Source organism: Botryllus schlosseri, chromosome 16 (assembly GCF_051294905.1).
Source record: "Botryllus schlosseri isolate E-star chromosome 16, Bs_hap1, whole genome shotgun sequence".
NCBI lineage: Eukaryota > Metazoa > Chordata > Ascidiacea > Stolidobranchia > Styelidae > Botryllus > Botryllus schlosseri.
In genome coordinates, this window is record NC_137251.1 from 5,844,921 (window position 1) to 5,870,939 (window position 26,019).

At 40.7% G+C, this 26,019-nt stretch overlaps 2 protein-coding genes across 3 annotated transcripts in view; one reads left to right on the forward strand and one right to left on the reverse strand.

Annotated features, from left to right (window-relative positions):
• The first annotated feature begins 292 nt into the window (after positions 1–292).
• LOC145459015 (WW domain-containing oxidoreductase-like) overlaps positions 293–26,019 on the forward strand; it is a 101,407-nt gene continuing 75,680 nt past the window's right edge. Inside the window, exons 1-9 of one of the 2 annotated variants that reach the window (XM_080337542.1) lie at positions 293–543; positions 1,356–1,420; positions 1,530–1,587; positions 2,369–2,550; positions 4,780–4,890; positions 5,211–5,295; positions 17,761–17,946; positions 19,791–19,901; positions 20,841–20,985. In XM_080337542.1, the coding sequence (XP_080193668.1) occupies positions 443–543; positions 1,356–1,420; positions 1,530–1,587; positions 2,369–2,550; positions 4,780–4,890; positions 5,211–5,295; positions 17,761–17,946; positions 19,791–19,901; positions 20,841–20,985 (1,044 nt within the window). In that variant the 5' untranslated portion in view covers positions 293–442. The remainder of the gene's footprint in view (positions 544–1,355; positions 1,421–1,529; positions 1,588–2,368; positions 2,551–4,779; positions 4,891–5,210; positions 5,296–17,760; positions 17,947–19,790; positions 19,902–20,840; positions 20,986–26,019) is intronic. The other variant, XM_080337541.1, reaches the window with a different exon arrangement.
• LOC145459016 (uncharacterized) lies at positions 5,350–17,079 on the reverse strand. The gene is made up of 6 exons (XM_080337543.1): positions 14,916–17,079; positions 10,717–10,847; positions 7,142–7,318; positions 6,964–7,076; positions 6,618–6,738; positions 5,350–5,924 (listed from the first exon to the last, which is right to left on the reverse strand). Exons 1-6 carry the CDS (start codon positions 15,145–15,147, stop codon positions 5,628–5,630), a joined length of 1,071 nt encoding a protein of 356 aa, XP_080193669.1. The 5' UTR covers positions 15,148–17,079; the 3' UTR covers positions 5,350–5,627.

The following is a 26,019-nucleotide window of genomic DNA, read 5'->3' on the forward strand; positions in this document are numbered from 1 at the left end:
ATGCCGCCCTATTTCTTGTCGCTTTCTTTTTCTATACTATCTTCTTTACTTTCATTCAGTGTGCATGCCGCCTCTTTACATCGCCTAGGCCAAGGTGGGTGTCCGATTCCATAGACAACTCCTAGTCGCTTCGACATCTTCCTTTCTCTTCATTGTATCGCATTTTTTGTGGTGTATTGAACTGATAAAATTGCTAATAAACCAATGATGATGATGATGATGATGATGGGACGTCTCTGGTCTGCAAGATTTTATATTTGTAGCGAACCGTGACAGTTCCGCCTCGCTGCTGATTGTTTTTGTTGGCGATTGCTTCACCTGTCTGCTGCTTGGTTTGATTCGGAGTCCTAAGCGAGTACCTTGCATCGAATGCCAAATGAAATCGTACGTATAAAAGTACGACAAAGTGCAGAGTGTGGAACGGGTTTAGAGCGGCAAGAAAATGTCTACATCTAATGACTTTTATGACACTGATAGCGACGATGAGCTTCCGCATGGTTGGGAGGAAAGAGCAACCGAAGACGGATGGGTGTACTATGCTAGGTAATGATTTAGTGTCCAAATCTCTAGCATGTTAGCGTATGAAATATCGATCAGCTATCATAAAACAACATACGGTATCGTATGAAAGTATACGGTATCACTAACTCTGAAGCCTATTCTGAAAATTACCGCGTCATTCGCTGATTCGCTTACACTCGCAGATCAGATGCAGAGAGACTGGTCATCCTATGAATGCCGACCGGCCCTGTACTTGATAGCAGTGTTGTAAAATTTGAAGGATGGTTGCCTACTCAACTCCAGTAGCTTAGTTGATTGGAGTCCTCATCTAGTCTAATCATTATTCTTGATATCATTACCCACTACTATGTTGTTTGAGAATCAAAACAACCTTCTTAATCTTCTGTGCAGTGTGCATGTGCACTGCACGTAAAGCTATCCAAGTATCCATAATTGTAATATTTCTGATTATCCTCACCATGGACGGCTATGACTGTTGCGCATCCATGGATTTGCAGCACTAGAGCGGTACAGCAGTTACTTTATTAGTATATAAGTTATGATAAATACTGTTGCCAGGAATAGTGTTGTTTTATAGAATTGGTTGCAGGTGCAAGTGAATGTCTATTTTTTCTGTGGCAGTAATGTACGAGTGGTTTGAAAGATTGCGCCCACTTCTTTAGGCTACTGACTTTGTCACAAGTACCCCGTCACTCACCATCCTCATGCTGCACCACTAGCATGCATTACAACTCTAGTGAACTGATCTTATAATACATGCTTAGTTTCCTGTTCTTGTTGCTTCTGTAAGAGATTTGGATGACTCATCATACTCCTTCTTTCTACCTGTTCAGTCATATTCTGAAGAGAACACAGTGGGAGAATCCGAAAACTGGAAAACGCCGAAGAGTAGCAGGAGGTAGAGTATCCAGAACATTAACGATGCATGCTTGTCTGTCGGTTTAAAAGGATAGCTTTGGTTGAGATATTTCAAACTACAGATTTCATCAATTTTAGTTTGCTTTTAGAATTGCCTTACGGATGGGAACGTAAAGTTGATGAGGAGCAGCGGATATTCTATGTTGAGTAAGTTCTATATGTAATCTTGGCATTGATAAAAATATATTCTATCCACTTCATGATTGTGATGAATGGTGCCATCATAAATAAGGTACCTGTACGTAACATGGCATGTTGGTAGATACAACTTGGTGGTTTCCTTTTCTGTTGTCATGAGATGAAGATAACTTGTTATTGCTAAACTTTTTATCCGGGATATTTTATAATACGCATTCATGCTAAATTAGTATGCAGTCAATGTCATCAGATACAGTAGCTACCCAACCCATGTACAGTAAGTTGAAGACCGAAGCTCTGCATTGAAGTTCAATATAGTGTTGGTCACAGATGCAGTTTAATTTTTTGTGGGGCATGGGGAAGTCAAATTAATCACATATTATTTGTCGCTCAGATGAACACTCGATGGCACATATCGGAGCAAAGTCAAAAATATCATTTCTTGAACAGACCATGTAAACTGAAGTGCATAAGTATGGTTCGGCAATTCCATTCAAAATATCAAAAGTGTTCTAATATGTTACTGAACATTATACAACATACTCAATGAATCGAGTTTGGATGAAAAATAATGTAAATGCAAAGAATTATCATTTCCAGTCAGTCTATCCACCAATGCCATACCTGAGAGTTTGATTTCTTGACGTAAACATGTATTGCATAATATAAAATACATAAATATAATTATATACCGCATAACATGCAGTATAGGCTACCATAATACTGCATTTTGGGCTGCATCGATACTGTTTTTGCGATCGCCTTTACAAAACATCCATTTTTTCCCCAGTCATATCAACAAAAGAACCACCTACACTGATCCGCGACTAGCTTTTTCCTACGATGTTGGCGAAAAAGACAGATACAACTTCCGCCAAAGGTTTGATAGCAGCAGCACGACAGATCAAGTTCTGGAAGGACGAGACTTGTCCGGAAAAGTGGCCATTGTCACAGGGGGAAATTCTGGCCTTGGTGAGTTTGGAAACATAATATGTGTCGTATGTATATTGTACATCTACATATTATGATTTATTAAATGATGCTAATGAGTCATATCAAACGCGTGAGTGGTGATAGGATCAATGCTTGCAATAGGTTGTTGATGCCATAAACACTGGCTCATGGCCTTGATATTTCATATCAGATTACTCTTAAAGGGTAGGGTATTTAGACCAGTGGCATAAGATGTAAATAACGCGGCAAAACCGCGGCCCACACATAGGCTTCCTAGTAGTTGCAAATCCAATCATCTCATGAATCCACATGATTGTAACAGCCGCACCCCACACTTCACAATTGAAGGGGCCCAAGCCTTGAAGTAGCCACCAGCAATGTTTCCTCTAAGCTGCGCAAATGTGCAGTGATGACACGGTCCGAAGTGATTGACCTTTTTTTAGTTACGCACTGTTGTCCAAGGGACCACTCAGTGAGTTGATGAGTGCGCGCAGACTCGTCAAAAATCAGAGGGAACATTGGCCACAAGAGTATTTCACAAATATGCATAAAGTCGAATGTGTTTTTGTGTATATGTCACGTTATTGCGGTGAGGTATTGATGAAATGATAACTAGAAGGTAGTGTGATCTGGGGTAGGGGGCAAAGCCCCCATAAATTTGGTAGAATACTTTGTGGGGGGCCAGGACGAGTATTTAATTCGACACAGCTCAATATCGGACTACGCTACAGAATAAATATTAAAAAAATGCAAAGGAAAATTTGTATCTGCATATTTTTGTTTCTCTTAGTAGCCCAGTTGAGATCAGATCAACACTTATCACACTACAAGCTAAATTAGAAACCCATTTCGCTAGCCGCATATCATAAACAATTAACATCTTGCGGTTTACACAACTATTCCAGGTAGCGACGTTTGGCCCGTGGCTGCAGGTTGCGCACCTCTGATTTAAACCATCATTCACTGCAAATAATCATTGCAGGCCCTAACTGTATACACTTCACAGTAGAAGTCCACCGATGAAGCTCATCCAAGTGCATATCATAGGAGCTGTGCTTCAATAAGTTATGGATTTGGCGAGTCCGGAAATTTTTCAGTAACTAACCTCAGAGTCATCTTTCGTGAATATAGTGTACCCGAATCAGAATCAGTGGCATATCTGCTCGCGGATTGCTTTACTCTGATCAAGGGGTGACATTTCTCCTCTACAACTATTTACCTCTCAAGACTCAGCATGGAGCTGTTACGGTCATGATTATACTTCTAGCGAGAAGTTATGACAGGATGCAAGTTGGTCGTTTGTAGTTCTACTTGTAACCTGTACCTGAGAGACGAGCTGATTTAATATGTTCGAGTATGAATAGAGTTTGAATCCAAAATTAATTTCGTGTAATGTCCGAACCGAGTCCAAATCCAGTAATGACTGAAATTTGTTTGCAAGTCGCATGAAAATTGAAAATAAGAAATGCATTGTCAAATCCAGCTTTAGAATCGTGAATCCATTTCCGGTATAAATCTTCAATCCCGTTTTTTTTCATATCAAAATCCATGCTCATGCTCATATCTGCTTACCTTCCACCCTGGTAGCTATGTGTATTTAATTGACCACATCTGTCACTAAAGAGCTAAAATCGATGTTGTCAGCTGGTGTATCACTCCGAATTTGCCAAGGCAGTTTTAATCCTGTTCTAATGCATATATTGATTTTGAGTAGAGGGGGTCAGTGACCAAGTACTTCTACTTTTTCGGAACACTCAAGTACGTTTTGTCTACTTGTACTACTTACTCAAGTGATTGTGTTTTTTCACTTTGTGGTATTTATCCATCCACCCTTCGTGATGGAAATTGTCCAGAACTAGGTCACAGTAACTAAATGTATTTGAAAATTGCACCTATTTGTTGATGCATTTGTCATTTTGAGTTTTTGTCGCTACTATGCATTTTGCTATACCATATATAGCCAACTTACTTACTTACTGCTGAAAGTATATGAATCTGCGACCAATTCTGCTTTCGGAGAATACTTCTTGAGGACTTTTTATGCCTTCATTTTCAACTACCATTTGAAGTAGATTTGGTATGTTTTGAAAATAGCTCCTGTTTATACTTGAGTAGAAATTGACGGCGTCACTACTAGTACTGGCATTTACGCTGGCTTTTTAACCACGTCTGTAGGAGTCGTATGTTGGTAGACGAATTCATCGACGCCGAGTGGTATATATCTAACTATCTATGCAATATTTCAAGGACTGGAAACAGCTAGGTCTATGGCTCACCACGGCACAAGAGTCATCATTGCATGCCGGGATATGAAGAAAGGCAATGCAGCCGTAAAGTTTATCCGAAATAACCGGGCAAGTCATTCATTTTTATGCGCTTGTGCCTGAGTATGTCTGATTTTTATCAAAACCTCAGTATTCGTCAATATTATGGATGGTTTCATTGATCATAAATGTTAAATCCTCTGTATACTACCTTAGACAGTGTTCGTATTCTTCTGTGGAGTGTTTCTAAGGGCTGATTCTAGTTTATTACACTATTGGCTATTTCGACCTGCAAGGCATCAACAATGCAGTTTTGCGAATTTTCAAAATACCATATGGAACATGCGATTCTATAGGCACGGTTTGGTGGTGATAGTGTAGAAACCGTAGATTATGTCACGTTTCTGCAGGAAGATGCCAAAGTGGAGGTCCTACCGATTGATTTGGCGTCCCTACGAAGTATAGAGAAATTCGCCGAGGAGTTCCTGGCACTAGAATTGTAAGTGATATATTAGCTAACTTGCCGACTTCAATACATTTTTATCACCACAAGTTTCGTAGGTAACTGTGTTGCTATGGAAGAATATCGAAATAGTCATGCTCATCGAAAAGGGAACGTAGGGCTATGGAGATCACACAGAGAACAAAATTGTCGAAGGCGCGTTCAACGTCAAAATGCATTTATAAATGGCAGAAATTGTCTTGTAGCAGTTTCGAAAACAGAGATTGCTCTTGCTGTGTCGATAAAATGTCTGATCTTGTGCATAGACAACGTCCGGACAGTGACTTGATAGCCGCTTTTGGCCTGTGATGTAATGACAAAATATTTCTTTACCAAGCCAAGTTAGATTTCGGCTCTTCATGACTTCTGATCTTTTTCTGCGGACTAAATCTTTCTCCCAGCAACGATGTCAGCGTTATGTATCTCGAATCTTCCATCCAGTTCTTTTCCGACGGCGGCAATCTTTGCCCTCTACCCCGAAGCGGCGCGAGATCGCTTCTACCAGGCGGCCTGGAGTCATTTGTTTTTGGCGATGGGTAAGCCCCTCGCTGGGCGTACTGAGGTCGGTTGCGCAAAGGTGGCAGGTTATCTGCGTTCCTCGTGGATGCTGCTTTGTCGCGCTTTTTCTAGGAACATCAGATGTTGAAGTTACAGGAAGTGTGTAGGTAGATAGAAGGTTTATTTAGCACTGATATCGTATAAAATCTTAATAAAATACATGGACAATCGCATTAGTAGTCTCTCGGAGTTCAGTGCCTATAACCGACGCAACGAAGATGCCGTTTATGACGCCGGAGCTTGAGGAAAACAGCGACATTGAAGTCCCTGATGTCACTGATTACTATAGAAAGGAATGTGACACTGAAGGACTAATAAAACGTCTGCTATTAATTAAGGTTACCATATTTTGGAATTCTAAAAAGAGGATACTTTTTCAGACTTGCAAAACCGGAGGAGAATTCTCAAAAAACGGTAAATTTTTCCCACTTTGTGGTCGGTTGACTAAAAACTAAAAGGTCAACTTTTCCCCCAGCTCCCGAAATACCCGCCGGATCTTCACTCCGGTGCTGATTTACGGCATATCAGTCCAATTTTGAAGTAAATATGACCTAAATTCTCAAAAAAGAGGACAAAAGGGCGTCCTCCGAGGACACTTTCAAAAAAGAGGACAAATCCTTTTAAAAGAGGACGTATGGTTACCCTACTATTAGGACGATTGGCATTTGGCAAATTTCCAAGCGTCACTGGTATGGTATGATCAGGGGTTTCTGTCCATCACTCTGTGATACACCATCGAGCTGTGTGTTAAATATATTTACCTTAGATAGTCTTGTAATGAAGATATTGGAAGACCCGCTGTCACTGTCGCTACTCTCGGATTTCGACGCCTTCCGAAACGTTACTTGCGGGAGAATTTGGATCTTTCGCGATGGCCCAGGTCTGTCGTTTGATGAAAATAACGAGAAGTGAGATCTTCGCATGGTCTACCGGACTTTAAAATGCCGATAAGACCCAAGCCATCATGCTGTGTGGTAGTTACAGAGATATTACGAAATGACGCCCTTCAAGCACGAGTGTAAGCTGTCAGCAATACAGGGTTTATATGTCAGACTGTGTGAATGACATTATTTGTATCAAGCTTCAATGGCGCCAACGCATGCCTACCTTGAAGGCTGAATGCCTTTGAGTGTGTTGATGGCAGCTTGATAGGGATAGTCGGCGCTGTGATAGAGCTGACCAAATTTGAATGTTAAATCCGGCATCTTGTCAGGGTCGAACTGAAACCGATCGATTGATGAACTGAATGGGATGGACGGGGAGGTGGATTGTATTCGTTGTTCACCTTTTTTGTGACTCTTTCGTCTAGCCTTGTCCATTCCGATTGCTTGGATTCAAGCTGCTGGATGAAGGTTTCCTTCTTTCTCTTGATATTCCTCTCGATAAGTTTATGTCTGTTATGCAGGATATGTAGCTTCTTCTCCAGTAGTCTTTGATGGCTCACATTGTCGTATAATATCACCTGTACGGGAATTGGTACACAACTGATTTCTTGGTCAGGGATCAGGGATCATTTTTTATGTCAATGGGCCACCGCCACACCCGTAATGGAATATAATGTCCAGTCTACTCTTGCAAAATGTTTCTTTATCATGACTGTAGTGTTCTTTGGTGAAGGTAGGATATACATGACTAGCATCTGTGTTCAACTATTGTAATGGATATCCTTATAAGCAAGTTATGGGAAGCAATGCTTTCCAGCACAGGTGGTCAAAGTAGTCCAGAAAGCTACACAAGTAGAAGTAGAAGTAGCGACGAAAAAAATTTACTCGAGTACGAGTTGAAGTACTTCTTCCATAAGCCACCTGAACAACTTGAAGTAGAAGTATAATTGACTGATTTCAAATCTACCCAAGTAAGTAGTTTTGAAAAAAGTCTCAATTCGTTCGCACGGACTGTTAAAAGTAGGGTTCTGGTTTAAATCAGGCTGATTTTAATCAGTGTGATTTAAATCAGGTTTTTTTTCGTTGATTTTTGATTTTAATTTTACAATTTTGATTTTATTGATTTTTTTGTTTTTTTTTTTCAAATTTTCGGACGAGATGCGTGAATGTGGGTATTATTATCGGACAATCATGTTCATTTTATATAAACCGGAGATAAAATCTCGTCACCGGCAGCGGTATAGTTCAGCTATTTGACAGACAGATGGGAAAAGAACAAAGAGCGATAGTCAAACAATATGTTAGCGTTTTGCTATTGAATACTGGTTAGTTGTCTGGAACATGCTGCTGCTATTTCCGAGGCACTGCTGGGATACAGCAAGCGAAGCGCAATCGGGAGTCTCTATCGAATTTGAAAAAATCCCTTATCTCTGATCCAGTTTTCTGGCAGAAACCACTCCATCGATCAAGATGAATACAACTATTATTGATGGTCCCGATTTGACGCAACATGTTTCCTCGCTAACTAAGAGATTTATCGACTACTCGGGACCTATCATTTGGAATGCATTACCACCACATATCCGTGAATTGCCTTATAATAGATTCAAAAAAGCCCTACTTGATTACCTCTTGTCGTTACACTAACACTGTTGCCCTACCTCGCCCAGACATTGCTTCATTGATCATTTGCTACCATCGTTTCATTTTTCTTCTATTTTCCTTTCTTAACTAAACATTTTTTACAGCCAGACTGTTCAGAGTCAAGTGTACCTGTTTGAGGCTGGTGTGATCAGACTAGATGACCTTCACGGTCTTATCGATCATTCCTATCTAATGCCGAATACTGTGCAGTGTGCACGCATATTTTCTGTACCGCCATCACTGCCGTTTGTTGTGTATTTCGGTTGGATGAAAATAAAGACTCTCTCTCTCTCTCTCTCTCTCTCTCTCGCGCGCTACTAGAACCGATCAGTAATGATTCGCGCGACCCATCATTATCACATAGGTTTTCAGCTATCATTACCACATGGGTTGAACGTTTTCAGATATCTGGATGATAATTCACTGCCCCACATTATTAAAGTGTAAGCGTTATTCTTCATCTACATTCTACATGATTGATATTGTTGTCATTCATCCCATTTTCCTTTGTTGGCGTTGCTGTTATTATGAGTAAAAAAACCAAAAAATCAAAAAAATCATGATTTGGATTATTTAATTGATTAAAATCGATTTTAATCAAGGGCAAAATGATTTAAACCAGAACCCTAGTTAAAAGCTGCAAATTGAGCTATGCGGAAGGTGCAAGGAAAGGAAAGGACGTAGTTTGTTTTGTCCTTGATGTTTTGCGGCATGTACACCGACTCATGATACACATACACACGATCTGCGCATATGCATACCATGAGTGCATGATGTTCATATGCCGCTGGACAAGGAAGTGCAGATATAGCCTTTCCGGCTTTCTAAGTCATGCTCCATGCTAACCCAGTAATGCATGAGCGTCAAGCAGGGAAGCCATGGATACCAGTGTTACTAATCAGGTCTTTGGTCTGACCCGGCCGGGAATCGAACCCACGACCTACCGATCAAGAAGCCGGACGCTTAACCATTACGCTATCTTGCAGATAGCTTGATTTGCAGCGATGCATCCCAGGAGGTATCAATTTTGGACAGAATGATCATTCTTTCGCATCATGGGTTGCAAATTATAGTATTGATATGAAAATGCGATACTCACCATTTGTTTACTACAAGACCACGTTTTAGAGAATATCATGGCATGGCGCCCGACTCCATATTATAAGGCCCCAAGTTTAGGTGAAGAGCAATACGGAGAAGTTCTATCGGATACGGTTTCAACACTTTGCGCGATTAGTATACGTTTATAACAAATATTGTGAATCGTAAAAGTTATATTGTGTGAGCTTTATTTTCATTACCACGCTTGTTTTCGTGGTTCAACATGTATGTTCTGCAGACAAACGAACTGGAAGTAATTAGAATTTAAAGTATGATACTCGGAATTGAACCTGAAATACGAATACCACTTGTAAAAAGCGGAAAATATATTTCATACCTTTTGTACATAAAGATTAAAAGGTGATCTGCTAAAACAGGTGTAACGTTCAAAAAAACCAGATTTTCCAGATTAGCAGGACACGTCATGGGCTGCTAGATTACGAAATGATAGGTAATTGCTAAATTGCGAAGCCGTAGTTTCAAACGTTATGCTGGGCCATATTTACTGTGCTGAAATATTTGATATGGACGACAATTCGGGGTGAGCGGAACCAAGCAATCCGGTACCTAAAATATATTCACAGATACTTTCGTGAAAACATAATGTCACTCCATGACTACTGTGCGCGAAGCGCAAGAAAATTTCTGGGCTTTACTTGACTTCATGAATATTAAAAGTAGGCCTATTAGGTACTTCGTGAAAACAGCCCCGAAATTCCTCAGGCTACCTTTCGCATTGGGGAAGTAGATCATACAATATTACGAAGTAGAACGTACAATATTACGAAGTAGAAGTAGAAAAAACCAGATCTACTTGAGTAAGTAACAGAAGTAGAGGAAAACTACTTGAGTACTTCGTTGCTGACCACCGCTGGTTTCCAGCACAGATAAAAGACATGCGACCAAGACAATGAAATGGTAATATTTCCCCGGGAGCGGTTTGATTCCTGAACTCCTTGACCACAGATCCAGCTACCGTGGCGGAAGCTAATTTCTGTCACTTGAGCAATATGAAGATATCTTTGTTACTCAGACCAAGTGAAACAACGGTATGAGGCGCAAACTGAGATTGCGAAAATGTTCTAAGGTGTTGAGATGGGCATTATGATATCGAACAGTGAAGATTTGAAGTCAAATTCAATCCAAAACCCATTAGTCGGAAGCAAGTTGTACTTGATTACCGCACACAATTCACCCCATCGCCGTTATGGGGTCTGATCTGATTACACACCTGTGTTAAATATGTCTTTGGTTTGGCTCGTTTTGTTCGTAGGACCTCTTCCATTTTCGAATTCTTCCTATCGATGTCTAGCGCTTCCTCCAGCGTCTCCGGGTGGATTGAGGAATGCATGCCCTCGTAATCTGTAATGCAGGGGGTATGATGCAGTCTGTACGGAATGAACATAACCGTTGGGTGCGCTGCCGCATCGACGCTAACGAGCTGGCAGGAGGCCTGCAATGAATGTCTGAAGAGCGCTCGTGGTCAGTCACAACTAAAATAGAAAATACGTAATCCGGTGCGAACATATAAATCATTGGTCATACGGCAACTTTTGCTGAGCGATCTTTTCAATGCCTACACAACAACATGACAAAACTAATGCTAGATTCCCCACGTCTCTCCCGATTTTGAATATATGTTTCCAATTTTCGCACAGGCATAAAATGCGCTTTGGTAGCCAGAAAAATGTTGTTATCGAATCACTAGTGTGGTTCGTGACCCTAAAAACGGCCAAAGTCCATACTTGTCGCACCTCGTACAGCAGTGGGCTGAAGGGCCTACAAATTCTCACGACAGGGGATGTTCGATGATTACATCTATCAATTGATATATAATCTTTGGAGATGAACAAACCGTTTCGATGTAGGGTGAGATCTGGCGCATTTTGTATTTACGCCCATATTTGGAAAGGTTAGCTTGCTTGCGTGTGTACGATTACGCCGGCTTCATTTGGAGAATAGGTCGGTCCTCCGACAAAAACCGCGGAGTTACGCATCCGGTTAGCAGAACGTGATACACCGGCGTAAAGAGGCGAGATAGGTAGAATGTAGCATTAAGGTATGTAGTCGAATGCGCCGTTCTTTGTTAACTCTCTGATTCGATTTACGCATCAGCTGAGGGATAGGAGATTGACGTTGTCGAATTACCTCACCATACAGCACCATGCACATTAGGGGTATTCAAAAATGACTTTTTTTCTCAAATTGTACTGGCTACTTGATAAAAATATTAGGTTACCTAATGTAAGCCTACACACCAAATTTGGTTTAATTCCAGCGAGTAGCCGCATTGCTACAGGAGAAGAAAGTTTCAATTTATTATATAAAAATTATGTGAAAAAATTTCAAAATTTTCTGTTCACCCCATGAATGTGTTAGGTTGTCTATAGAAACGATGTTCGCCAAATTTGGTTCAATTCTAACCAGTGGAAGCGGAGTTATTGCCGTCGAAAAATTTGGATTATGAGTAGAATAGTATATACGGTGAACAACTCTTCAATGAATTATTATAAGTGTGCCGCATGGGACGAACAGAATATTTTGAATTTTTTATTTTATTTTTATATAATAAATAGAAACTTTCTTCTCCTGTAGCAATGCGGCTACTTGCTGGAATTGAACAGAATTTGGTGTGTAGGCTTGAATTAAGAAACCTAACAATCTTATTAAGTAGCCAGTACAATTTGAAAAAAAGTCATTTTTGAACACTCCCATTTGCACATAAGCGACGTTGGCTAGCTACGTAACAAAGATCATTACCGACAAAGAGACCATTGCGAAAATACTATATTTTAGATTTTATCTTAACATCGGGTTTACTCTGAACTAATTAAGCCTGGTCACTAATAATAGCCTACATGGCAATGCTTCATTATGTACAGAAAATTGCGAATCTAGTATTAGATCTCCGCTAGGCTGGATTTTATGCTACACCGTGATAGTGTGTTCTGATAATTGAAAACATAAATCCTTACAATTGGCAGATCTTTAGCGAAGATTACGACCATAGGCTATGGTCAATCGGGATGAAGTGGTGGTGGTGGGGATTAACGGCGCGTCTCGGGTGCTTGGTTTCATTGCGGATCGTACCATTATACAATGATGTTTCCGATACGGGGTTACCTGAAGCCGGGACCTCGCGCTTCCTGATATCTTGCTTCATTGCTCAAAACTAGGGGTTTAAAATTTGAGTTATCCATGTGCTAGCTTCCAGTTGTACTTGAATTAATCCTCCGATATTTTACTTCGATCATATTGATATCCTGTTCAATGTTATTACCTCTTGTGATAATACATTATTAATATTATGCGAAGGAAAAACCTTCCGGTTACTGCTACAGGCAGGCCCGACGTGTGGCCGACGTGTGGTGTCACCCAATGTTCCCTCTTAGCTGCGCAATTGCGCAGTGCTGACAGGTCTCTGCGCACAGAAAATCGAAGCTGCGCACAAAAACTCCGAAGTGATGACCTTTTTTTAGTCGTTATTCACTGTTGTCCGAGCGATGGCGTAGTGAGTTGGTGAGTGCGCGCACACTCGTGAAGAATTAGAGGGAGGATTTTGTCGCCCGAAATTTTGGCGCAGGTTGTGAGTTGACATGAACTTGAGCTTGTCAATGTTTCGCAACATTCTCGTTACTTGTGATGTAATCACCACAACGTCAGACGTCAACGTCAATTATAATATCATCGTCACAATGTCACACTCAGTTTAGTATCCGATGGTGATACTATACCAGTGCCTTGCTTCAGATGTATATCAAATCGATAAAGCAGAAGAATGATGCTTGGGATATATGTCGTGGATTCTCCAACGCTATTGTATATACTATTTTTAATCTCCGTTGTCAACTTCGTGGGCATGGTTGCATTTAAAACAAAATCAATTTAAAACAAACATGTTTCAAACATGACCCTTGTTTAAAACCTGTTTTTTATTTTTTGTTTGGTCGTGAGGTCACGAGTTTTAATTGACATTGGCAATTGAAAATATAGGGTAAATAACACTCCTTGGACGAAAAAGTCATCCGACCACTGCCATAAGCAGACCAAAATATATTTACCAGGACAGTCATGAAGCATTTTTACGTTCGGCGGTCATCAGCATCAGAACACCCATTCCGTACCAATGATCTATACAGACGTGCTATAACTGTTGAACCTACGACGATTAAGCGTTCCAACCGTCCCACGTCGTATACGTCGACCATATTGGGTGCAAATTGCCCGTAGGGTTGCGCTACGTGTTTTTTCGAAACTATTTATACAATTGTGCATAATTACACGTTTGAAAAAGAAACACAATTTGTTTTCAAAAAGGCATTTAAAAGACACCATTTGTTTTTAAATGCAACCCTAATCGTGGAAAATGATACCTGTGAACACCTCGATATTATTTCAAAGTCCCGGAATAACTCATCCTATAATCTGTAACTCGCTGGAATTTTCTTCGCTGCAACTATACCGCCTGATAGATCGTGTATTTTGTATGATATACTGTACAACTGTGTTTCGAAAACCTGTAAGGAAGATTTTGGGACCAGGATATCGACATAGTAGGCCGGTATATAATTCACTTTATATAGATTTCTTACGAAAGATCTGACCCTTATTTGTAGCATTTTTTTTAAAATTAGCCATGCCGTCACGAATCTTCAATTGTGGCGACAAAGTGGACTGACATTGACAATTGAAAGTTAGGGTAAATATGGCCCCTTGGTCGAAAAAGGCTTTCGATCCCTTTCTTAAATGAACCAAAAATTATCTTCGACCAGGTCTACATTGTAATGAAACATTTTTAGGGTCGCTGGTCATCGTCGTCAGCACGTCGATTCCGTACCAATGGTCTATTAACTACATGCTATAACTGTTGAACCGACGACTATTTCGAGGGTTCCAACCATTCCATATCGTGTACGTCGGCTATATCAGATGCAAATTGTCCTTATTGGCTCATGCTACATGTTTTCTCGAAAGCATTTACACAACTATGGCATCATTATACAACTTTTGAAAAAACACGATTTTTTGTAAACGGCAATCAAATAAAACACTGCTTAAAAACATTTGGTAATTGTTTTTAATGCAACCTTATTATTAATTGTCTAATGAAATTGACAGGATGTCACAGATATTCACTTATACATCTTTCTATTTTGGCTTCTGATCGTACATTGACGCATTTTCAACTAAATAATTCTACCGGATTCACGAATGTTTAATAACATTACCGCTGGAAATTGACCAATTATCCCTTTCAGCTGTTGTACTTTAATGCTCATGTAAATAATGCAGCTAACACATCGTAGATTTTAGACGGCTTACAAACGCTCAGGTGTGATTGGACCTGGGCACCGGTTTTGCCTCTTGTAGGTGTAGCATTGCTGCTTAACGCTGCCAAGCCAACAACATTTCGATTTAGAATTACCTTACCTGTTGTCGGCGTCATATCGGTAGAAACGCTGTTCAGTTCTTGCCTTCTCCGAGTCTTTCTGTTGTATGCCGACACCTTGTTCATTTTAGCCCATATTTTCTCGATGTCGGCTTCCGTTATCACGTCCGGATCGAATACGCTTCTTTCGCTCTGCGAAGTGTACTGTTTTGTAAATTTTTCCTCTTTTGTGTCCACGTCATTCTTTTCACTCTGACAAGTTCCAGGGGACATTGTTTAATGTAAACTAAGCAATCTGTAGATCTGTGATGGATCGTATCGCGAGGAATCGTGCTTGTGGTAAATACAAAAGATCCGGTAATGTGTCATAATAATGTTTAACGTCGAGCCTTTGTATGTTCTGGACAAGCACCGGGCAGGTGACAGAATGTATCTTTCCCGGCAGGCTTTTTGAAGGCTGCTTTCAGAGTATGTTTTTGGAGCAAATTATACATTGAATCCATACGTCAACGAGAACCCCCTCTTTGACCAATAAGTCAATTTAGTGTCAAGGCTTAATACGACAAACTTTGCCATGGGTGATGTATTGTCTGAGATTTACGAAATGACGGTCGTGGGATGGAGTTGTCTTGTGTCGGAGAATGCAGAATCTGAACATGCCGGTGTCTGAAAAACCGTTAAGTATGCTGAGTGCGCACGCAGCACCCTACACGCTGTCTCAAATTCCCGATGTATGCAACAAACAGCTGAGTCATTTTCTGAATATATGTATTACAGATGATCTCGCGGTAAATTAGAATATAGACATAGACACTTTAAATGACTGTGGCACTAGTGGTCTTACTGCGTCGAACATGAATCAAAGCGTACCATTTCGTCGCGAAAGAAATTCCATGACTTTAACAACACAAATGAATCAAAGTTGCATCCGCCTCCCTTGAAACTATTGAATTTTGCGCAGATGCCATTAATAAAACTATTGCAGAAAATGTGAATGTGACACCACTCATCGTGTCCAGTTTCTAATTTACGTCATTGCCGTATTTTGTGAGGTCAATTGTTGACGTAACACTGGGGAATATCTGTTTTTGTGGATTCGTTGCGATTCTTGGCTTCGATTGAAGGGAAGAAGGCGCCCTGTAACTCGTTGCACGAGTTGTCCGTGATAAGCAAAAATTTCTACTAATATTTTTCACTTCAGTCACTTCTCTCAGTTTCTATGGATTTCAAGGTTGGCGCTTGGCCCGCATTACTAGTATATTAATTTGGGTTCGTTTTGTTAGGCGAACCCAACTCATGAATATTCCAATTATGTTTGAATGTTTGCTTAGTCGGCCGTAATGCAGTGGGTAAAGTATTGACTGAAATACGCGTACACGTAATCGGAGTTTGGAGCGTATATGAACTTACGAAATCATGTGCTGCACAATTTAAAATAGGCTAAAACATTCTGTACTAAAATGACATCGAAACAGAGATCTTGTGTAGTACAAACGGCTTTGAAAATAGCTAAAGTTAAGAGTTGAAGGGTTCCAGCTCCGCTTGGCTATAGGCTACGCTAAATCATTGATCTCATCGGGGTAAACTCTTGTAACATTTTCTGTACTTGATTATGATCACTATAATAATACATTTCTACCGTGTCCTGTTGTAGCTTGACAGACTCGTTTATTTTAAAAACGGCTTCATCATTGTCACTTGTAATAAAAGTTGACCTAACTGGTATAATTTTTTATTGTAATTCGTATGTATTTGCAAACATTTTTTCTATACAACTCTGTCCCGTTAAAATTCTCCACCCTGTCCTGCAAGCTGGAAACCGAACACCTGGTACCCGCCTCCTGGCAATTGAAACCTGTTTGCTGTATCCCCTCCCCTACATATCCATTTCTTTGTGTAATTCCTGCCGGGATGGAATATCCAGTATCTTTTGTTTCGTGATTTAATTCCGAGGTATCTTTTATTCAGAAATATTCCATTGTATCCGCCTCTGTTGTGTTGTATGTCTTGTTTAACTATTGTAAGTTGATTGTGCGATGTTGTCAGGTGAAATTAAGTCATGAATATCGGAAATATTGGCGAACATTGGGGCCTATCGATTTTGACAACAATTCAAACTTTTGTTCCTATAATAACTGCGGTTTCGATAACCTAGGACTACCTGACGAAATGATTGCGTGCTCTATTCTGCTACTGCTGTCATTTCCCGTGTTCATCACATTCGACTTATACAACAACATTATTGATACTTGCAATCCCCTGACATGACAGCGATGTATCTGACACTGAGTATTGGAGCAACAAGCAGTTTTATACATTGCAAGACACACTATTATTGATGGTATAGACATATATTTTATTGTCATAGAACGTCTTTATTGTCGATAAGCTAAACACAAATATGAAGGGGGCAACGAAAATACGGCAACTCACTATTATCGTAAAGGATTGATGTGATCTACGATTTCAAAAGAAATTCGTTATGGAAATTAATTTATCACGGGAACACAGCAACGGAGGTAATCCTCCCGTGGTCGGGTTGAAGGGCGATAAATGATTGGTGTAATTAATCTTGAGCGTACACACACACACAATACTTAAGTCTGTAGTGGGTGATTTAATTAGGATACATTTAATTGTGTCCGGTGAATGTGAGAGGTAGGTATATGTATCTTGATTAGCGCGGACTAGTCTTATGTATGGGCCTTATACTAAATCATGGATTTTTGTCAAGGCCGTTCGTGTGGGCGTATTTTCAATGTTATAAACAGGAAAATAGATTTCTTTGCCGCGTTAGTGGCCAGATACAAGGTTTGCAACCTCATCCAAATTTAAAATATCGCTGTTGAAATCTTGAAAGATGATTCAACTTTCCTCATTTTCCAGGCCTTTGCATTACCTCATCCTCAATGCCGGCGTGTTTGGTTTGCCGTGGAAGTTAACCGAAGACAACATCGAGAGCACGTTTGCGGTGAATCATGTCGGGCACTTCTACCTCACCAAGTTGCTCACGAAGAAATTAATTAACAGCGCTCCGGCCAGAGTCGTTGTGGTATCTGCGGAGTCGCACAGGTCAGCGTTCCCCGTTTGATGCAGCGGTTCACAACTAATCACTGAAATATTTCCAAAGAAACCATCGTGTTTGTGCGTCCCTGAATTTCCAATACTCATTCCGACCGGTAATTTTGCCAAGTTATGCGTTTGCGACAATACCGGGAGGGACGAATGATGCTATACCAAATCCCAATCATTTTTTTCACTTCGTGACTTGAATCTGACAGATTTATCTATATTCAACTTGTAGCGCGGTACACTCACACTCGCGTGCGAAGAAGATTTTTGTGAAACAGGCGTTTGGTATGGGTATTGCGATTTGCTGAACAATTGCTGTTGCAAACGCGTGGGTATCATTTCGCGGATGCAGCTGTTTCTCGGCGGTCGTGTTTCATGTGATTGTAAGACGGCGTGGCTATGATTACCTGCAATATCTCTTATTACAGTCGCGACTGCTCCGTAAAGGGACACGGTTCGAAACCCCCAAATTTGTACTCTGGCGTTTCCGTGGACCTTTCGCTTATTAATTTTCGATATTGGTAGAACTCTGTCGCGTGACATAATCAGAAAGCTGCTGCCATTGACCGATGAACGGCTCTGCCTCTCACATTTTCAAATGAAAACCCAGTCTTAGTCCGGAATAGGCTATCTGCAGGCATTCGGTCACGAGATTTATGCGCATGACAACGACCGACTGGTTGACAAGTTACACTCTTCTACGTCTGCTTATGGCAAAGTTACATTTATAATCTTTGTGAATATCACAATTTTGTGGCGAAAGTCTATGATAGGTGTAGAGGTGTACCTGCTCCATAAGTGGCTGCTACTCTTGGCTAAATCAAACAGGAGTATGTTGAGGAACTTGACCATTACACCAAGATACGAAATTCGTCTAGGACGGGTCCTGGCTCGCACCAAAAGCGTAGAGATGGAGAGTGATTTGCTAACCAGTCGATCGTTGCTATGCGCCACCGATCTCCTGCATGAAGTCATGCAAATAGTCTAATGATGGTGTTGCGAAGGTGTCCATAACCGGTATAGCTCCAATAATGCGTCGGTAATTGTCTTGTAAGTCAAAATCGCAATTGTTAGTCCCCCGGTCAATACCGAGAATGCTATTACCGAGAATGCTATTACGGAGAAGGACAATACCGAGAATGGACATTACCGAGAATGGAAATTACCGAGAATGGACACCACCGAGAATGGACATTACCAAGAATGCAATATATGCAATGCAGGCATGTTATGCATATGAATTATGAACAGGTCGTGTGTGTGCATCACGGCGTTGCCACATTCGGTATCCATTCTCAGGTATATATTTCTCGACAACGTCCGTTACATTATGCTAGATTCTTGGCATTGGCCATTCTCGGTAATGTCCATTCTCGGTAATGTCAGTTCTCGGTAATGTCCATTCTCGGTAATGTCCATTCTCGGTAATGTCCGTTCTCAGTAATGTCCATTCTCGGTAATAGCATTCTTGGTAATAGTATGGAACCATCCAATTCGGTAGGAATCCTTCTAATCCAATAATTGGAAGTCCAGATAGGTATATACCGGTAGTTATATATATCGTTATACCTGACTGAAATACGCTGCAAAAGTGCGCAATTAACTGGCTCTACCAAAGTCTCTTTTCACAAGTGATTTCGATTTCGTCCCTTTACAAAAATATATGTGCTTATGGATGCTTATGGATTGGTGTCGGCGGATCCAATACAATTTCTCACTTTGCATTTCGGAAGAAAGTTGTTTATTTCAAATTTACACCCGAGACCCGAGGAATATGTCGATATAGGACATTAGCATACTTCTGAGTGTGAAACGAAGTAATAGAGATCTCTATTGCGTTTTAGATTTGTCGACATCGACGATTGTATCCGCTTGGAACACTTGTCGCCCAACAGACAAAACTTCTGGCCGCAGATACAACACAATAGAACGAAACTGTGTAACATATTATTCAGGTATAACTGACCTTTAACAATTTCATTTTGACGAAGGTACAGTTAGTTTCAAACCGAACAGTTCCGTGGAGCAAGTCGATATAATTATATTGGGCGTTGATAAATAGTATTCTTCAGCATCATGCTGGGCAATAGCACCCTGAGGGGGTTACTGCCAATCCCCGGGTGGTAAATTCTACCGTGGAGTATTTTTCGTGAGCACGGGATACAAATCGAGTCAACATCTGTTTTCCGTTGAGCCAAATGCACCCATGCGTGCGATGCCATAAGCCTTTTTTATGTTGGTGGTTTGTTTTGCTCTACACCACCTTATGGGGCAGTAAAACTCACTGTTTTCGCGAGTATAGTGCCTCTATATTTTTGGATTTTGGAGACTCGATACTCGATTCGAGTTAATCCTTTTAAATAAATTCTACTATTACAGTCAGAGGTGATCACTGATCAGTTTGGAAATACTTCTACTGAGTTGCCTTCTTGCAGTACTACTCCATTGGTTACGTTTTCTACTTCAACACCTTTCAAGACAAAACTACTTATATTTACAGTTTGGATTTTGAAAAGTAGTAAGTCATTTCAGGACAAGTTAATAAGTTAATATAATTTTTGAAACATTTTACTTGAGTACTTTTTTGACCTTTCATGTTCTACTCCTACTTGAAATAGTTTTGACAGGTTTTGACTCTACTAATTAAGTAAGAATGTACGGCATAACTTCTACGTGAGTAGAAACGCTAACCACTTTGATCACCTGGGAACATAGTTAGAGCGTTAGGCCCTTATCGTTGTTCAATCACTTCCTATGTTTACTTAAGTTCACGGATTTTCCCTTTGATTCTCACCTGAATTGTCCTGCTTGTCTCCGTGAATACCTTTCAGTCTTCACATTGCAGACCGGACGCGTGTCGTCATTGCCACTGCTATATGTATCATGTATTCCAGCAACGAATTGAACCGGAGACTGCGTCTGAAAGGCGTGACTTGCAACGCGCTACATCCTGGAAACATGATATACACATCGCTCCCCAACTCGTGGTGGCTGTACAAGATCCTATTCTTTCTCGTAAGACCATTCACCAAAAGCCTGGTAGGAATCGTTTTTTTCTGTGCAATTGAAGGGTCGCGTTGGTCAGGGACGTACAACAGGAAGGAAAGGAATCTGAAATTATATTGTCCCATAGAAGGAAGTATGCGGATTCCTAAAACCAGTTTATCTTGAATCCAAATACAATTGATATCAGCTACAGGCTTCAATGCGTGTGCGCAATGCGCATCTTTCAATCAATATGAAGCAGCTTTAAGGGGGTTCCTTTTCGGATTTGTCTGTTCGAATTCGAAACCGTGTATGAAACACTGGGGTGGTCAAAACACCTGATTATTGACGAGGACAGTATCATAATATCCGACATGTACTGTGCAAATACAACTCTCTTCCACGCTCTGTCAATTTTCACTTATCATGAAATCTAAATCACAGTTATAATATGTGGAGGGAAGGATCAGTGATGCCCGCTAACATATTAAATCGCTCTAGTTTCGAAGACTGGGGATTCGTATTAAAAATCCAGGTCTGCAAACACACGGGCATAAAATTCAATGAACAAGTTCACCATGCAAGTGACGTCATGTCGGAATCCAAGAAGCATATATTCGCTTAAATTTAGCGTTGAAATGTCAGATGCTGACTCGCAAAACTGACCAATTCCGATCAAAATCTCCAATTTTGACTTCTACAATTTTGAAACCTCGAAAGGTAACGTAGATTTTTACATCGTGGAATTAGAACACGGGAAGTGGATTGATTGTGTAATGGGCATTACTTTACTATAAATCACCCTTCAAGATCATTACACGAAAACAGAATTGTTAGCCTTTTGCAAACGTCGTCAAAGACTTTCAAAGAAGACCTGGCATCATGACGACACGACTCGATAAGTTTTAGTCCGTCATCAATGCTTCGCGGATTGTCAAACTGCACAAATATACGCCCACCCACAGTGGCGACAAAAATATTCGTGTCAGAGTATTCTGATCCGCCGATCTAAGTTGAGAAGCGGCGCAGTCGCCAGTTTTGATAGATTCCTGATTATTCACGGCCCAGGAACTAGTATTGCATGCAGCTGGGTGTTTGAGTGTTCGGCGATGAACCATAACACTGGTCAACACACATTTTGGTGCCAAGAAAGTTTCAACTGTTTATGGTATTTTTAGGTCGCTGAATCCAAAAATGACATTGGTTTTTCTTAATTGGCTAGATTATTTTTTTAAATATTCCATATTTTTGGTTCGAAAAGTGCTAACAATACGCAATTGTGACATAGGTAAAATGCTCTTTGTATACTACGAATCTTTGAATGCTAGGGTTTTAGGTCATTTTTATGTCCCTGAATCCGAAAATGACATTAGTTATTTTCCGAATATTCCACATTTTTGTTAGGAAAAGTGCTCAAAATACTCAAATTTCGGCATAGGTAAATTTCACTTTATATACTACAACTTCGATGAGTTCACATCTGTCTCTTCAATTGTGTGCATACAGTATTGTTCTATTTCTGAAGCGATATCGTTAATGCAGAGAGCCTTCTATACGCGAGTCCTGTTTCATGTCTTTGCAGTAAAAAAGTTCATTTTGTTGGCTAAAATACGGAAGTAATTCTTTCTTTCTTGTACTGTAAAATGTAATTCAAGCTCTAATTCGAGGGCAGTTTTTGTCTTTGGGTCGGGTACTTCCTCAGCGTGAGATACAGATTGCCGATAACATTCCAAATCTGCGTAATTCCAAATATTCTACTGACTAAGTAAAATAAATAATAAATGAAAAAATAAAACAATATCTTTGTCTCAAAAAGTAAAGCCAATTCAGAGAAACGGATGTCATTTTCGGACTCAGCAGCCCAAACATACCCAGAAACCATTAAAATATCTTTGGCACTAAAAAAAGTTTTTTTTTTGTTTGCCTGTGATAATAATCAGTGGTTCTATTATTTTATCATTTCGTGACATACAATGCACAATGAGACACGCACATTATATTGAACAGATAGCAAGATGTCGAAACGACCATGTTCGGATTCTCAATCCAACATCCACCTCGACCATCAGCCCGATGTTCGATATATTGATCTTTCGGTTCAGATTCTATTCCTTGCCCTTTTCATTCGATTCATTCTGCACCGGGCATTTCTCTGGGCTCTTTTTTTTTTGTAAAATCGCCGCAACCACAGCGACATGGGGGAGGGGGAGCCCAGATAAACCTCCGGCACTTCGAAGCGCGTAAATACCGAGACTGCGACCGAGGTCTCACGCCCCGATGGCGGTGGATTAACCAACTACAACCGACTCGTATACAAAACCAATCGAGTTAGTCGACGGTAAAATAACTATACTGGTTTTTGCGTTGTTCTAGTTCTAGTTCTGGTTGCGGATTTGGAAAAGTGGGTACTTCTAGTTGTGTCTTTAGAAAACTAGTGACCGCACAACAGGAGAACACGTGCCGTCGTTTGGCGCTGATCGTAATACCTGTGTTCTCTTGCGTATTGTTCTTGCAACCATTGCATGCTCAGAGTCATCATTACTAACAGTGGCATTGCCAGGGCTGGGTTGGTTTGGGAGTCAAAACCCCTCCTATTTCGACCTCGAAACCATGTGCTCATGAAATGTCCTTTCCATCTCCGATATTTCTTATATTATTTGCAATTCAGTATCATTCATCTTATCAGTGTTGAGTTGCTTCGGGCTTGAATTTAGTTAGTTTTGGTTTAGTTAGTTCTAGTTGTACTAGTGGGTTTTGAAAAATTGGTAGCTCCAGTGCTAGTTGCGGAGTTTGTACAAGTCTGACTACGCCACCTCCCCCTCGTCCAAACCGCACTGCCATATTTGTAAGGAAAGAGTATTTCGATTGGGATTGGCCAATGGTCATGTAAAGCCGATGTTCCGATGTAACCCGAGCCTTGGAGTGTTTTCCTGGGTATCTGCTCCCAAAGTCGATCTCGACCGATTAGCTTGCTGTGAAAACGAAATCGCGCGCGTGCGTAGTTGCGTCGATGCATTACATCGAAAGCAGCAGTCGCTTCAACGCGATAACATCTGCTAACGACCGGCTTGTTCGAGACGGTGAATGCGACTGAAAGATCAAAAGTGTAGTCGCTTTTACAACCGGCGGACAAGTATCGAGACGCGGTAGACAAAATACACTACAATGGCCCGCGACACAATTGCGGCGTGTGTACGTCGAAAACAATTCGCGATCAGTCTTTGTTTGTGTGCTTTCGCCACGCAAACACGGCTGTGACAATGGCGCATGAGCGAGATTGATTAGTACACTTCGTCATGTCTGACCCCGCCGACGTATATTGTTTTGGCGCGGTATGCTTTATACGGGTTCCGTTTGATTTTCAGCGCCTAAAGATGTCTACCGTTTATTTTTTAGAACGAACTGCATGGGTCGTGAACTAGTATTTAATTAAACAATACAATTCTAATCACAGCTATTGGCACCCCCCAATTAATATTATAATAATATTATTTTACCACATCAGCACAATGCTGTCTTTATCGTGAATGGTGCCTGTACTGGTAATTTCCTTTGCGTTGTAGAAGTATTCCATTAAAATAATTATTATCAATGATCAACAGTGTAATGAAATTGTTATCTCATATTACTGAAAACGTAGTTTTTCCATCAGTGTGTTACTAATAGATGTGTGGGCCCTATTCGGATTTGACAGGGAAAATTCAAGGTATAACTTATCCAAGAAAGCTGTAATTGTACTTGTAGAGGTTCCCAACCTATATGGGTCGTTTGTCTATCCTCTTGGGGTCGCGGAGACGAAAATTAAATACCAATGATTATTATTACGAGAATGCCACTTAACCGGATGCTATCGGCGGCTAATTTCTGAATCTTTTAGTTCAGCGTGTTTCAAAATAGAACCCGGCAGACAAACAAGGTATCTGATCAGTTACAGCCTCCTACTATATCGAAAGAATGGTGTCGTGCAATCACCCTGAATATTGAAGGGTCGTGTGCATAGAAGCCAATAGGACGGGAATTTCTTCTGTCAGGAAAACTACGAATAAGCCGGTAGTGGAAATAGTATACACGGTCCAAGGGTCCATGCACGATCGGCACGACCGAACAACTTATATGACATCGATCGTATTCTGTGTTTCGCGTGACGCAGGATTTCATGTAACACTACTTGACTACATCAATTGGACGGAGATGGAAACCGTTCAAAGATACATATTCAGTATACACGTGGCTATAGTGTTCATTGGCGTTGACGATTTCATAATTGCTATTACTGCTCACACAGTCGCCACTCACATCATTTTTTATAACCAGCACCCCAAATTCGGAAGTCGGTCACGGAACAAGTTCAAGTCAAAAATTGGGATCGCGGCTACAAAGGTTAAGAACCCATGTTATAAACGAATCCTATGTGCATTTTTGACACCAACAACATTTGTAAATCACGTTTCCCGCATACGAATTCTCTTGGACTCGGTTTTGCGATTTTCTTTGTTGTTGTACGTTATCGGCAATGACCGTCCAGTTATTATGTTTTCATAAATGTATTCGGCCACCGTCGTTCTTCAGGATTGGAGTGCTGTATTTCTCTGGGCTCAAGGCTCAATAAGCTTTGATGAATGATGCTCAGTGCTCACGGATCATTTGCTGGTATACTGATTTCCATTGATACGGTAACTATCCGCTAGGCGGGGGTATTGATCAACCGCAAAATTGTGCACATTCTCAAAAGTGCTCGCTACTTGCGATGTCAACATTCTAAACGTGCTACTGCATTGCCGGGTACGTTGAGACGCAGCTGCTAATGTGCAGTTACTTGAGGTGGTACCCGGTATCCGACGAAACATATCTAAAGCTTAATGTGAGTGTGTGTGAAATGTGAATGCACTCGCGATAGCTTTACAACACACGTTCAACATGCTTCCGTAATTCTAAACGTCACGACGTTGTCAGTCGTACTGTTTGAAAACTATCTCGAGCTTTTGGCAGAAATATGTCTTAGATTTCGCTGATAAGTTTATTTAATGTCACTTGACGTAGTGTATTTCGTTTACGTTCAAGTAATACACGGGGTGCTCCGATACATAA